A 14,636-nucleotide genomic window follows, 5' to 3' on the forward strand; every position below is an offset into this window, starting at 1 on the left:
AAGATATTACAGGTTCTGACAAGTAAAGAATTTTCAGAGTCCTGCTACAAATACATATCTCACAGATTGTCAATAATCAATGTCATAACAAGCAGGTTTAAAATTAATAAATATAAATGTATTCTGACAGTTTATGAGTCAATTATACTTTCTATTTGCAAAATTTCCTCAACTTTTTTTGTGTGTTAAGGTTAACTTTTAAGAAATTTGCGGGATTTCCCAGTTAAAAAAAACAGCCAAGATCCTGAGATCACGTTTGAGAAACCCTAACATGATCAATGTTTTTCAAGAAAGCATGACTTTTATGTAAGATGATGCAACTACATATAAATATAAGGATTCCATCAAGGAAATTGAAAATTATTTCATCCCAGAAGCACCACGTGGACTGAGTAGCCTGAAAATTCACCAGACCTGAATCCCATGGAAAATGTTTGGTTGGTTCAACATGAATGGACTTCCTGATGTAGCCTGAAGTTGGCTGAGTGCACTGACTTATCACACCTCGTAGATTAAGTGATGAACAGAGTCAGAGATCAAGTTCAAAAGTATAAGATTTATAATTTAAATAAATGATCACTATAACCGATGAGTATATAATGAAATACCAATGATTGCCTTAAAAATCGGGCTACATCAGTTAAATAATTTAAAATACAAAATAAATTATAAGAGATGGTGCCTAATGTCTATCTCTAGTAACAAATTACTTTATATCAATCATTTAATTAGCCAATTTATAGCCTGATGTATAAGATTTATTAGTATTGGAAATGCGTTTCCAATACTAAGAGAAGTCTGTGCACCCAGCCAACTTTGGGCTACATCGAGAAACATTAACTCAGACAAGAAATGAGAATATTTACATATAATTCACCTATACACACCGGGTTAATACTAATCCAATCTCCCGAAAAACCTTGTAACTGGTGCAGTCCAAGTTGTTACGCAAACGTTTTCGGACCCTCACTAGGTCCTTCTTCAAGCGAAATTTTCTTTTTCGACCGTTCCATCGAATACTATCCTCCCAACGGATAAAAATTCGAATCATCCGAATTCTGAATCTAAGGAAACCGCGTGCTATCCAATATTCCAAAGTTTTCGTCCGACGATCACGTGCTTATCTTCGTGACGTAATCATCCAACGTCAGTCTGATCAAAACTTTTTTGATGCGACTTCTCCTTAAGAGACTCTTCTCTTAAGGAGAAGTCGCATCAAAGAGACTCTTCTCTTTAAGAGACCTTCTCTTTTTAAAGACCTGCAGGGAATTAAAAGTTTTCCCGGTGTCGATTTTCCGTATAAAGTTACCACAAGGAAATCAACCAATTTTATCCAAAGTTAGATGGATGTGTCTAAACAGAGCAATAAGGGCCACCAGAAAACAGGTTTATGCAAACTTAAAGCAACTCGTAAGAACGGAAGACGAGATGTTCCATGAGAATCCACATAGGCTTAAGGTGGAGAATGCCAAAATAACCATTGTCCAAGAAAGGCTTCGGTGTGCCCTAACTGCACAATACAGAAAGAAACTTAACTGGATCTTACGTCACCAAGTACCAGCGAACAGAACCCAGCATAACTGCAGTTATACGGTGTGGGATGATTTGGAGCTTCCTATTAGTGTACAAAGGATACTAAAGTTTGGTCCGAAGTACGCACCCACACCCCACAAAAAAGAAGCGGTTAAGGCATGTATCCCGGACATCGAAAATGTTATACTCGGCATGGATGAAATTCAGAAAGAGATGCACAGATGGATGGCCACATGCAGGATTAGGAACGGCAAAGACTCCGCGCAGGAGATTCGATTCAAAGACGAACTATCCAAAGCAATTAAATGGTTCCGGGCCAACAACATCGTTTTGCTCAGAGCGGATAAGACCAACGAGTTTGTGGTGATGAGGAAGGAAACATATGAAACAGGGCTACGCGAATACATTAACGATACTAGATGTATGGTTCAAAGAAGCGACGAGATTGAAAAGCTCCAAAACAGAGTTAAACGCTTCTCGAAATCGAAACTGGCAGCAAGACTGGGTATGAAAGACATTGTAGTGGACGCCCCCGACACACCAAAGCTCTTTGCTTTCGCAAAAACCCATAAGCAGGGGCACAAATTCCGACCAGTAGTGGATAAAGCAGTCGCCCCTACACGTAAATTGGAGACCGCACTACATAATATATTGGCGCCATACTTACAGGGTTACCGATTCTCGATAACCGGTTCTGGGGAATTGATAGAAACTCTTAGAAGCACGGAACGCCCGAAGCAGATCTCCGTCATGGATTTCCGATCCCTCTACCCATCCATCGAGCTACCGCCATGTTTTTGCGCACTTAGAGACTTTTTGTTCCAACACGTAAACGACGAGGGATTACACAATCAGATTTTGGAATTGGCGCACTTGATTTGCTACTCTTCGATTTTCCAATTTGGAGGAATTACCTACACCCAGGGGAGAGGCGTACCCATGGGCAGTGCGGTCTCGGGCGACCTCTGTGAGCTGGTAATTCGGCAACTAGAAGAGAGGATAGTTCCGCAGTACTACAACAACATAAGCATATATGCAAGATATGTCGATGACATCATCGTGCTATGGAAAACGGACATAGACATCGAAGTATTCATAGAGCGGTTTAATGACAACCGGTATGGCCTCAACGTCGAGCTTGAACAGCATAGCGAGACGGCGGTACATTTCCTGGACCTGAGCATAGAGTTAGGGGAAAACAGCATTAATACCTCCATATACCGCAAGACGACAAATTTCCCGACTTACATACCGGCGGATTCTTGTGACCCCTACCAATACAAAATCGCGGCGTTCAGAGCTTTGGTCAGAAGGGCGCACACGCACTGCTCCACACGGAAGCACGGAAACAGGAAATGAGGTACCTGCGGGAACTGGCAAAAGAGCACGGATTTGATGGATTAATTCGGAGATTGGAGAAGCAATATGCAGATGATACAAGTAGGACGCCACCCCCCAACGGCGACATGGGAGAGCTAACACAACGAATGGTACCAGTAACCTACAACCCCAGGTTGGCATCGTTATATAGAAGTATCGCGAAAAAACAACGAATACGCATAGCATACAGACGATGCCCGTCGATGTTTCAAATACTACGTAATGATAAGGATGAACCGGACAGAAGAAAACTACCAGGGGTGTACGCGGTCCCTTTAAAGGACCATAGATTTGATAGAAATTTAATGTACATCGGCGCCACGAAACGATCAGTGGAGATTAGATGGAAGGAACATCAGCAAGACATTGGGGCTAACAGAAAAAGCACCGCACTTGCGATTTACGCCTCGGACCCGGAAATATCTGCAGACTTCGCGAATGCAAAACTCATCACCACCACTCGCCACACGGACCACCTCAGATGGTTGGAGCAAATGGAGATTTGTAAAGCCTTCGAGTACTCCCAACCAATCAATTCGAAGGACGAGATGAAGCTATCTTTAGCGTGGCAGGCTCTAATTCAAGACAACGGTTCGAAACAATGAGGGCCAAATGAATAAAACAAGGGCCCTTAAGGAGAAGTCGCATCAAAAAAGTTACGATCAGACTGACGTTGGATGATTACGTCACGAAGATAAGCACGTGATCGTCGGACGAAAACTTTGGAATATTGGATAGCACGCGGTTTCCTTAGATTCAGAATTCGGACGATTCGAATTTTTATTTGTTGGGAGGATAGTATTCGATGGAACGGTCAAAAAAGAAAATTTCGCTTGAAGAAGGACCTAGTGAGGGTCCGAAAACGTTTGCGTAACAACTTGGACTGCACCGGTTACAAGGTTTTTCGGGAGATTGGATGAGAATATTTACAATGAATGGACTTCCATACCTTAGGAAAGGCTAGCTAATACCATTCTAAGCTTCCCTAAAACAGAAAAGGAATGTTTGGCTAGTGATGGAAGCCATACTAAATACTAATACAGAAAATTGATGTTACAACTGTAATTAACAATAATAAACATGCTGTATATAAATTGGAATATAAAATAGAAATTCCTTGTTTTCATTAGTTTTAAAAAAATGAAAAACATGAACATGTTCAGATCCAAACACTTTTTAGTCACCCTATGTAATTATATTTTCCTAGAGTTGTTATTTTTCTTTTGAAGTTCCTCAGCTCTCAATGAATTTCCTACTTAAAAAACAAAAAATGATAAAGACTAAATATGTAGGAATCTTGAGAAATGACAAATCAAAAATTAATCTAAAATATTGATTTTTTTTTGTGCTGACTCTCAACTGTTTCAATTTTTTATTTTTATTTAACTATCTTAGTATTTACACATTTTTCATTAAAACAAGAAAAAAACTGATGAGTGACTTTACACACACTTCATCTATTTCCCTTCACTAATTATATATATATTTTCTATCAAGTGAAAAGAGCAATTTGCACAGAAAAAATTTATCATTCTAATTAAAAAAATTAATAAAAGTAAAGGAAAATTACAATAAAAATTTGGTTCATGTTAATTAGATAAAATTAAATGGAAACAGAAATCTGGTATTGCAAAACTCATAGTAGAAAAGGTCTGAATAAAATGAGTTGTTACTACTCAGGGAAATAAGTAACAAATTATAGGTTAATAACAAAAACATTATGAATAGTACTGTCAAAGTAATTTGCTGATTGCAAAAAATTTTTTAACCTTTAGAATTTGAATTTTAGTTTAAATACAAATAATTTTATTAAAAAAATTCATGTTAAGGAACTTCTTTTAAGTAGAAATTTGGTTTTGTAGCCACAAAAGACTGAAAAAATTGATACTTTTGAAACTTTTACTGCTAATTAAAAAAATTCTTTATTGTTAACACATATTACAAAGCATTGAAAGAGAATATTAATAATAATTGATGCTTATTGATTTTACCTTTTGAGCTGCTTCATCCATGCTAGTTGTTCCAGCAAATAAGGCTTTACATAATTCTTCTTCTTGTGCTGTTGTTTGAAGCGTCTAAAATATAAAATTATTATTTGTTTATTTAATAATTTTTTAAAATTATAAGTTGAAGTTTTCAAAATAAACTGCAACTCCTAAAATTTGAAATATAAAACAATTTTTATGTACTTCAATATTTAAGTAGAATAAACTTTTTAGTAAAATGTGACAGATTTTATAAGGCTATAGCTTAAAGAAGTAATTAAAGTCACTTCTTTTATAATATTAACCAATAACTTTTATTCATTTCTGATGCACAAAAAAATAAAATATATTTTTCTTAAAAATCTAAAAGTTGCTAACTTGTTGAAACATAAACTAACAAATCTTGCTAGCTATGTATCATTAGTGATCTAGCAGATGATGTAGCTTATCAATATAAAAAATTACAATTTAATATCATTTAAATAAAAATAATTAAAAAGCACAAATATCCCCAACTTGCAGTATATGGCTTAGATTATGAAACTAAATTAAAATTTACAAAAAGCATCTAACAATTTATTAATAAAACAGTAAAACCAAATCATTAGTAATAAGCCAATGTATCACAAATTCAAATCAACATACAGTCAAACCTGTTTTTATGCGGTCTTTTTTTATGCGATTTTTTATTTGTGCGGTATAGTTGGCGACTAGTCTCGTGCGATTTGTCATGTCTCACGTTGACTTATTATAGCTAAATAAACTTATTATAGTAATATTGCATAAATATGCAAAAAATGAAATAATTTATTTTTTAAGTCAACAAAACACCACCTGGACAAAAATATGTAAAACAGACGATAGACGAGACGATGCAGTCAAGTGCTGACATCTGTTGTCAATAAATTCTATTTCGTACGGTTTTGAGTTATTTTCTATGTGAGACGTTTTTTATGCGGTCAATAGGGACCGCATAAAAAAAATAGTTTTTGCAACACAATTAAAAAAATATTTTTTTAAAGCCACTCGTGAAGTTTCGTGCGGTTTTTTTTATGCGGTCCCTATCCGCCGCATAAAATCAGGTTTGACTGTAATTATTTTGTAGTTAAATGTTTATCATATTAATGCTGCTTACTATGATAATGTAACCATAAGATAACCAAACAAAAAGTTCACTTGCAAGAAGTAGACTTTGTAATGCTGGCAAGATATTTCAACTATTATCTCTTTCTTATCTCTAATATTAAGTTGTTTGGAAAGTAATTTCATTTTTTTACCACCAGAGAGATTAATTGTATTTTTATCCACCAATTTCATTCTAAATTCTATTGTCGTCATATATTTTGACAGCTGACATTTCAAGGCTTATTTGTAAAAAATTTTGTTTGATTCTTTGCAATTTTTTTTTGTCCCATCAAATATGAAAAATCAAAAGCAGCATTTTTGGCATATTTTGCTTTTTTAATACCGAAAAAGTAAGAATGCTGTTCAAGCAAGAAAAAAATTGTGTGATGTGTATGGAGAAGACTGGTTGACAGAACAACAATGCCAAAACTGGTTCGCAAAATTTCATTCTGGAAATTTTGATATTGAAGATGAACCATGTTCTGCAAGGCCAGTTGAAGCTAATGAAGACAAAATAAGGGTATTGATTGAAGCAACACCAAATAACAACACGAGAAATTGCTAAATGATTAAATTTGTCGAATTAAATCATTTACGATCACTTGAAATGATCATGGAGTAGAAGAGATGAGTCAACTCCAAGCACTTCAAAAGCTGATATTCATCAGAAAAAAGTGATGCTCTCTGTTTGGTGTGATTTTAAGGAAATTGTTTATTTTTTTTGAGCTTCTACCAGACAATTCCACAATTGATTCAAAAGTGTACTGCCGTCAGCTAGACAAATTGAGTGATACCGTTGAACAGAAAAGGCCAGAATTGATCAACAGAAAAGGTATAGTGTTTCACCACGATAATGCCAGACCTCACACAAGTTTGGTAACTCATCAGAAGCTGTTACAGCTTGGATGGGATGTGCTACCACACCCACCATATTCGCCAGATCTGGCACCCTCACACTATTACTTGTTTTGGTCTTTATAAAATTTTTTAAACGGTAAAACATTTACTTCAAATGAGAATGTCAAAAATCACTTGGATCAGTTTTTTGTAATCAAAGATGAGAAATTTTATGGAGCATGGAATCATGCTATTACCATAAAGATGGCAAAAGGTATTGGACCAAAATGATCAATATATACAGTAGAGCGTTGTTTATCCGAAAGCGATCAACCGAAACAGCGGTTAACCAAAAACGTTTCAGTTGAACCGAATGTTTTTGATACTAGATTAAGTTCCAAAATATAATTTTTTTGTTTTTATATTTTTCAATATATTTATTTTGTTTGTACAGAATGAAGAAATAATTTTTAACCATACAATAGCCATGATTATTATTTTCAAAAATTTACGTTAGGCTTAACATCGACGAAAATTCAATGCGAAGCGACACGCAATGGAGAAAAATTTCAACATGGGATAAGTTAACTATATTTTTTCTACATAATCTGTTATGTGAAAAAATAAGTTATCTGAACAACTCCAGTCCCCAATTGATTCGGATAAACGATGCTCTACTGTAATTCAATATAATATTTATATATTATAAGAAATTCAGGGCTTAAAGCAGTCATGGCAATAAAAAAAAGTGAGAAAAGAGAGTTCACACTGAAAAAAAGCTAAAAAAGCTAATAGTGTTAAAATGAACAAAAACAGGCGTTATTAAAAAAACCACACACAAACGAACACATATTTTGTATCAATAACATTGCATATGATATTAGATTGATTATTAAGTGGACTGATAAGATTAAATATGAAAATAGTTAGGCTGAGTTTATACTCCAGAAAAGTGACCAGTAAGACTGCATTAAGCCAGAACAGGCCCGCATTAAGTTTTCATGTGCCCCGTACAGAATTCCCACCGTTACACAGCAAAGCAAATGGAATAGTAACATAACTACCAGAATGTGTTTCCATATAACATGCCAAATTTCAAATGCCATTTATTTCAAGGTACATTTTTTGATTTCTTCATAAAAAAAATGTAATTAAAGAAGAAAAAAAACAACTTCTGGCAGAATCAGTGGGTTGCATGTTCATTATATAGCAGGGGTGGGCAAGCAAAAGTTCAGTGGGAGCCGAAATGTAGGTTTTGCAAAATGCATGGGAGCCGCAGTTCTGTACTTTTTTATTCTGTACTGCAGTTCTGTACTGATTTTATTATATAATATAGAACAAGTATTGAATTTTTTTAATAAACATATTTTCACAAAATTGTGGAAATAAAACTGTAAAAATAATAATAAAAAGCAGAAATTAACACTTTCAGCAAGAGCCGCATGCGGCTCTCGGAGTCTCATTTGCCCACGTCTGTTATATAGCAATACCACTAGTAATTGTGACCCAATCATTTATTTGGTAATTTTATCAATATTTTTTAAATGATTAAAAATAAAATTACAGCATTCATTACTGGTAATACTAGTCTCCAAATCTATTCCCCTGAATACAATAAAACAATTTGTTAGTCATTCAACCCACAACTGACAGAGAAGAGAGTTTATGAAAACAATGTAATTAAACATTTAGCAGTTTGTTGTCCTTCACAGTGGGGAACTGGCAGAGTCTATTACTTTCACGGGAGAAAATATACAAAGCTTTCTACTACCCTCAAGTTGAAAAATATACAATCCCATGAAATTTAACAAATCTGATGTTAATAAGCAAATGATGAAATTATTTACAGAGAGTTGATATTTGATAAGTTTAGTTTTTTGCTCTTATAGATCAAATTACAGAAATTATAAATAAAAATCTCATTTTTTAAAAATTAAAATCATGAAATTTCGCTCACAAAAGATCGAGATGGAACGCACACTTTTCATTTTTATAATCGCTTTGTTTTATTAGACACAGATATTATTCCTATATAGATTTATTAATTATAATAAAATTACATTAAAATAACACTGTAATTAATGTCTGAAATGAAAAAGTAATTGAATCGAGTCTCGCCTCCATATTAATTAACGCGTTGTTATGGGGAGCCTAGTAGAAGCTGTAATTTTCTGGGGAGGGGCACCAAGTTAACTGCGTGGGGGCCGGGCTGTAATTTTCTGGGGAGGAGCACCAGGTTAACTGGGGGGTGTGCCCACCCATGCCCATTCCTGGCTACGCCCATGTTAACGCGCCACAGTAATTAATTGATTACGTTGCATCAAATTAAATAATTTATAAAAATTGAAATAATAAATATGTTTATAAAATAATTGGCTGTATCTGTTCACAATGATAATGTCAAACACACTGTACTTATAGTTTAGCATTTCCGACATTTAATTTATTTTTGAATTTTAAAATACAGTCAAACCTGTTTTTATGCGCTCTTTTTATGTGCGATTTTTATTTGTGCGGTATAGTTGGCGACTAGTCTCGTGCGATTCGTCATGTCTTACGTTGACTTATTATAGCATAAATGCACTTATTATAGTAATATTATTGCATGAATATGCGAAAAATGAAATAATTTACTTTTTAAGTCAACAAAACATCACCTGGACAAAAATATGTAAAACAGACGATAGACCAGACGATGCAGTCAAGTGCTGACATCTGTTGTCAATAAATTCTATTTCGTACGGTTTTGAGTTATTTTCTATGTGAGACTTTTTTTATGCGGTCCCTGTTGACTGCATAAAAAAAATATTTTTTAATTGTGTTGCGAAAACTATTATTTACAGCCATTCGTGAAGTTTCGTGAGATTTTTTTATGCGTTTTTTTTAATGCGGTCCCTATTCCCCGCATAAAAACAGGTTTGACTGTATAAGAAAAACAATTTTTTAAATAAAGTTTTACGCATTTATATCTGCAACTTTAGATAATACAACGATATAAGAATCCATCAAAAAAGTTAATTAATAATAATTAAAATCAAGAAAAAGTATAAGTTTCTTTCGAGGTAAGGAAACTTGTAAAAAGTCAAGTACGCGATCACATGATGCCCGTCTCCCCACTTTGCGTAACCAAATGGTCGAGGTTGAAATAAAACCCCAGCAGAAGTAAAAACAAACATCGGCGCATGTATAGGACAATAAACTTGAACGGGAGCGAAGATGAGACATGACACCGTGTATTTATGCTAATTACTTTCTAATATTAAAATATTAAAATCTTCAATAAATTATAATTAAATTAATTTTTTGACTGAGTTCGACTAGAAGCATATCGAAAAGCTAGATTAAAGTGAAAATAGCGGTTTTTCGACGCTAAATATTTACAAATTAATTTTTTAATTTGGTGCCGGATTGACCGCAGCTGTTCGAATGCGCACGTGCATGAAGAGTTTTATAGTTTGTCGAAATGGAAAATGAAGGACACCGTTAGAATGCAGAAAACCATGGTGCATGCCAAATATATAAGCACCCACTTAAAACCAAACTTTTGTCTTTGTCTAAAGATTGTCTCTACAGAAGTTATTAATATTTAGGATATTAGTTTAAAATCTTGTATTTCCTGGCACGAGATTCGCTCGATCTTTAATTTTACAGAGTGCTAGAAAGATACAAGCTTTGAAACGAGTGTCCTACAACATTTTATTTAATAATAACAGTAGAAATCAAATTTATTATTGCTCAACAATTATTTTTTCGGTTTTTCTACGGTAGTCAAAAACGAGTAAATGTCATCGTTTAAGCTAAAGAATAGCAGGCAGTTGGGAAGAAGTTTGCTTAGCAACTTACTTCAGAAAGTATTGGGTTCTATACGATTTTCCGTTGCTAAAACATGAGTTTCTACTGTTAGTATTAAATAAAATCTATTTCTTTCTTTTGTCCACTGTGCTTAAATAAATACAAATGCTAAAAATAATGCTGTATAAAAATCACTCTTAACGCCGAACTAGAAGTGTACTTGACTTAATGCAGCGTGATTATATCGAAGCGCTGCGGAGATCGGTATTTCACAAGGATACAAGCAAGGAGAACCCATGTGCAAATTCCTACAGCATGTGCAGAGTATCAAGCTTTGGGAAGCTCCTCGTTTTGTTAGTCTATATAAATGTAGTACACTACATGTATGTACGACAGTGCCTTAACATGTTGCGCACAGTCCATAAGGCATACGGGGAAGTGCTGGTTGCTATTTCGCTCCTGAGCGCATTTACGAAAAAAAAATTTCACATGGGAAGTGATAAAAGCTAAAAAAGTGAGTTTTTCTCAGAAAAAGCTAAAAAAGAGAGTCACTTTAAGCCCTGGAAATCGTTTTTTTTTTCCATGGAGAAAAAATGAAATTATGTTCTGAACAACCCAATAAATAAATGCTCACGATTTAAATATTTTCTCATGTGACACTAAGAAGTATGACTGGCTTACAATGTTTTTAAGTTATTGTACTTGTCACATTAAACTTTTTTAATCAACCTATATACAATATGTTTATTGATTTGTATGTTACTTCTAGAATGCTATAAATTAAACTGCTAAATTTCTGTTAATAAAGTTACTTGTTAATTAAAAATTATCATGTTTTGAAAAAAAAGCTGATATGAAGATCCACATAAAATAACACATCTGTAACAATAAGAGAAAATAGTAGGTTTAAGTCCCACTCTAAATCAACCTTTCTTTCTAGAAATTTCTAATTAAATTCAAAATTAATTTCCAAATAATCATTAATCTTGATACAACATGGCAATGTTACAGCCTACCTTCAGGCCAAATTAATTAAAAATTAGATTAAAGAATGATTTATCTGGGCTCAAGAATTGTTTTTATATTTCTATTAATAGAATAATATCCAGTGCTGTAACTAGGCAGGTGCACAAGGCCCACTTCAAAATGCATGTATTTGTTTTATTATTTTCCCAAACCTAATTAATTAAGAGGCCTAAATGCAAATTCTTGCACAGGACACAGGAATGGCTAGTTACAGCACTGATAATATCTATTTTTTTTTTAATCTCTCATAATCCTTAATATCAAATTAATGAATTTCATCATAATTTCTATAACATATATATTTAAAAATACAAGTATGTAAAAAATATTTTACAGAAATTAAACAGCATGAATATTTTTATTTATTTATACAAAAAAATCAATACTTTAGAAATAAAAACAATTTCAGAAGAGAAAAGTTCTAAAAATATCACTAAACAAGACTGGAAGATTTACTAATAATGAAATAATAGTTTGCTACATTTTTTGAAACTCACAATATGTGATTAAATAAAACTTTTCTAATACATGATGTCTGAAAATTTATTGTGCAGTGGAAAAGGTTTAAGTGAAGTTTTATGTATGATACTACAGTTTCATCTCCAGTAAATGCTGGAAATATCCCCCGAGAGGCCGCAAAATTCAGGGAACTGAGGTCCATAGACCAAGCAGGCCAAATTCCACAGGAGATTATGTGACCAGCGAAGAAGTTTCCATAAACTATAGTCTAAACACCACAACATTTGTCTGCAAGAGGCAAAACTATGTACTGCAAAGTGGAAATGCAGAATATACAACTTACAGGTCTCATATGCAACGCTAAGTGTGAGGACCGAATTGAGCCGGTCCGATTTTAAATTTTCATTATTTCAAATCCCCTCGGGAGATAACGATCGAGCTTCGAAGGATGTACAGTCTTCCGCCGTCAAACCCGCTTCCCTCCTTCTTCGGATCCCACCTGCGTCATGGAACTCAAGTCACCACCCTCCATCGCGATTGGTGATCGTTACGGAAGGGACCGGGGGTATATAAAGGGGGAAGATATCTAAGAAAGAGGTCGGAAGAAGGGGAACGACCCGCTGACCCGAGTCCTGTACGAAGGCCATTCCAGATGCCGGAGCCTCCGCCTCGAAGCCGATCCTGCTGCTCACCGCCAGGGAAGACACTAGAAGAACCTTCAGCCGACCCGAAGAACCTTCTCGATCATAAGCGATAACCGAGAGGTATGAATCCCCTAACAATTGTGAGCTCTCTCTCTCCCGCGATTAGGGACGGAATGCGTCGCTTCGATGTAATCGATTCTCTGTTCGAATAAATCTTATCTGTGTTGTCCTGCTACTACGGATATTGCCGTTTTTCTTATTGACGACCCCACACTTCCTCCACTCGACCTGACTATTAACTAACCGATCCCGACAAGTCGGGATATTATGATAAATTTAGCCATCCTAGACAGTGGGTTGGGTCTTTCCGACCTGAACGCCGAGAAAAAAAAAGGAGGTACGACTCCGTCCTACCTGTCGGCGTTCCCACACTAAGCATGTAACATTAATATCATTCATATCAATAATATCAATACAAAGTTTTCACTTCACAGTAACTTTCTGGACACTCTATATGATCAAAATGTTTGAAATGTACCCTAACAACTTTTTACACTTTACCTGTTTATCATTACTTGGTGCAAAAGAACTACTAGCAGATCCCATACTTTTTTCTTTTAATCTTCCCTCTCTAGTCCACACAATTTTTGCTCGTACATGATCACTTCTGTAAGGACTACAAAAAAGTTACTCTTCGTCTGTAATCTAATTTTTATATTTATGAATTAACTTACCTTTCTTGCGTTGGAAAATTCTCAGAACAAAGAGAATGATAAGATGGAGAACAAACAATAGATTGTGAATCACTCCTTGAATCTGAATTCTCAATATTAAACTGAAATTCTTCTGTATGTAAAATGTCTGCTTCTGAAAATCATCATCAATATTAAAAAAACTATACATATTGTGTTATGATTTATTTTTAATTTTAGAATTAGTAAATATCTTCAAAATAAATCCAATAACCATAATTATTTTGAATTCTATGAAAAATGCTCTTCAACTTTTTAAAAACACTTCAGAAAGTTAAAAAATATATCATCAATCAATAAAAGATTTTTATTAATACAATTTAAAAGTTAATACTGTTTCACAAATCTAAATTTAATGTTCCATTTAATTATAAAGTAGATATTTCAATTATGATCCTTACAAGTTGCCACAGTAATTCTCAACCTTTCTGAGGCCACAGAACACCATTCATATACTTTTTATTACACGGAGAATTAGCATCAATACATTCAAAAATTGATAAGCAATTCTATGTTCACTATTCTCAGGAAACAATGAAGCAATAAACTTTAATATATTGAATAAAATAGAAACATGGGATTGTCTACAAATATAGCAATGGGAATAAATTTGAGTAAAAATTTTAAAATCTTTTCTTTTGTGGAACACCAGTGTTCTACAGAACACAAGTGTTCCAAAACCACTGAGTTACCAAAAATACAATTAAAAAAAATAATTAAAATCAAACTGTTCTAATATACTAAAATTTCTAGAATTTTTCTTTTAAAGAACCCTGATTACTTAAATAAATCTATAATATTAATTTTTATATCCAATAAATAAATAAATAAATTAAATAAAAATAATTTTCACAATATATTTGGAATTTTCAAAAATTAATGTTGATGGAAAATAATCAATTTGCTTGCTTCACTCACTTGTTCCCAATATAGCCTATTTATAACAAAAATTTCAATAATACATATATCTTCATCTGTCTAATTCCAAGTGAGAATTCCCTAACAAACTAAATTTGGGTCCTTTTCAAAATGCCCTTCCACACTCAAATTAATTGAAAAAATCAGTTTTTATTCAAACCACACAAAAAACTTTCCTTTCAAAT

General features: G+C 33.9%; 1 protein-coding gene across 5 annotated transcripts in view; it reads right to left on the reverse strand.

Moving 5' to 3' along the window:
• Positions 1-14,636, reverse strand: part of LOC136989047 (AP-4 complex subunit epsilon-1-like) — a 99,813-nt gene that overhangs the window by 1,816 nt on the left and 83,361 nt on the right. For 4 of the 5 annotated variants that reach the window (XM_067287128.1, XM_067287129.1, XM_067287131.1 and 1 more), the window contains 3 exons: positions 13,516-13,648; positions 13,343-13,457; positions 4,905-4,988 (listed from right to left, as the gene is read on the reverse strand). In XM_067287128.1, the coding sequence (XP_067143229.1) occupies positions 4,905-4,988; positions 13,343-13,457; positions 13,516-13,648 (332 nt within the window). The remainder of the gene's footprint in view (positions 1-4,904; positions 4,989-13,342; positions 13,458-13,515; positions 13,649-14,636) is intronic. The other variant, XM_067287130.1, reaches the window with a different exon arrangement.

Source organism: Centruroides vittatus, unplaced genomic scaffold (genome assembly GCF_030686945.1).
Source record: "Centruroides vittatus isolate TY-2023 unplaced genomic scaffold, ASM3068694v2 scaffold_435, whole genome shotgun sequence".
Classification (NCBI taxonomy): Eukaryota; Metazoa; Arthropoda; class Arachnida; order Scorpiones; family Buthidae; genus Centruroides; species Centruroides vittatus.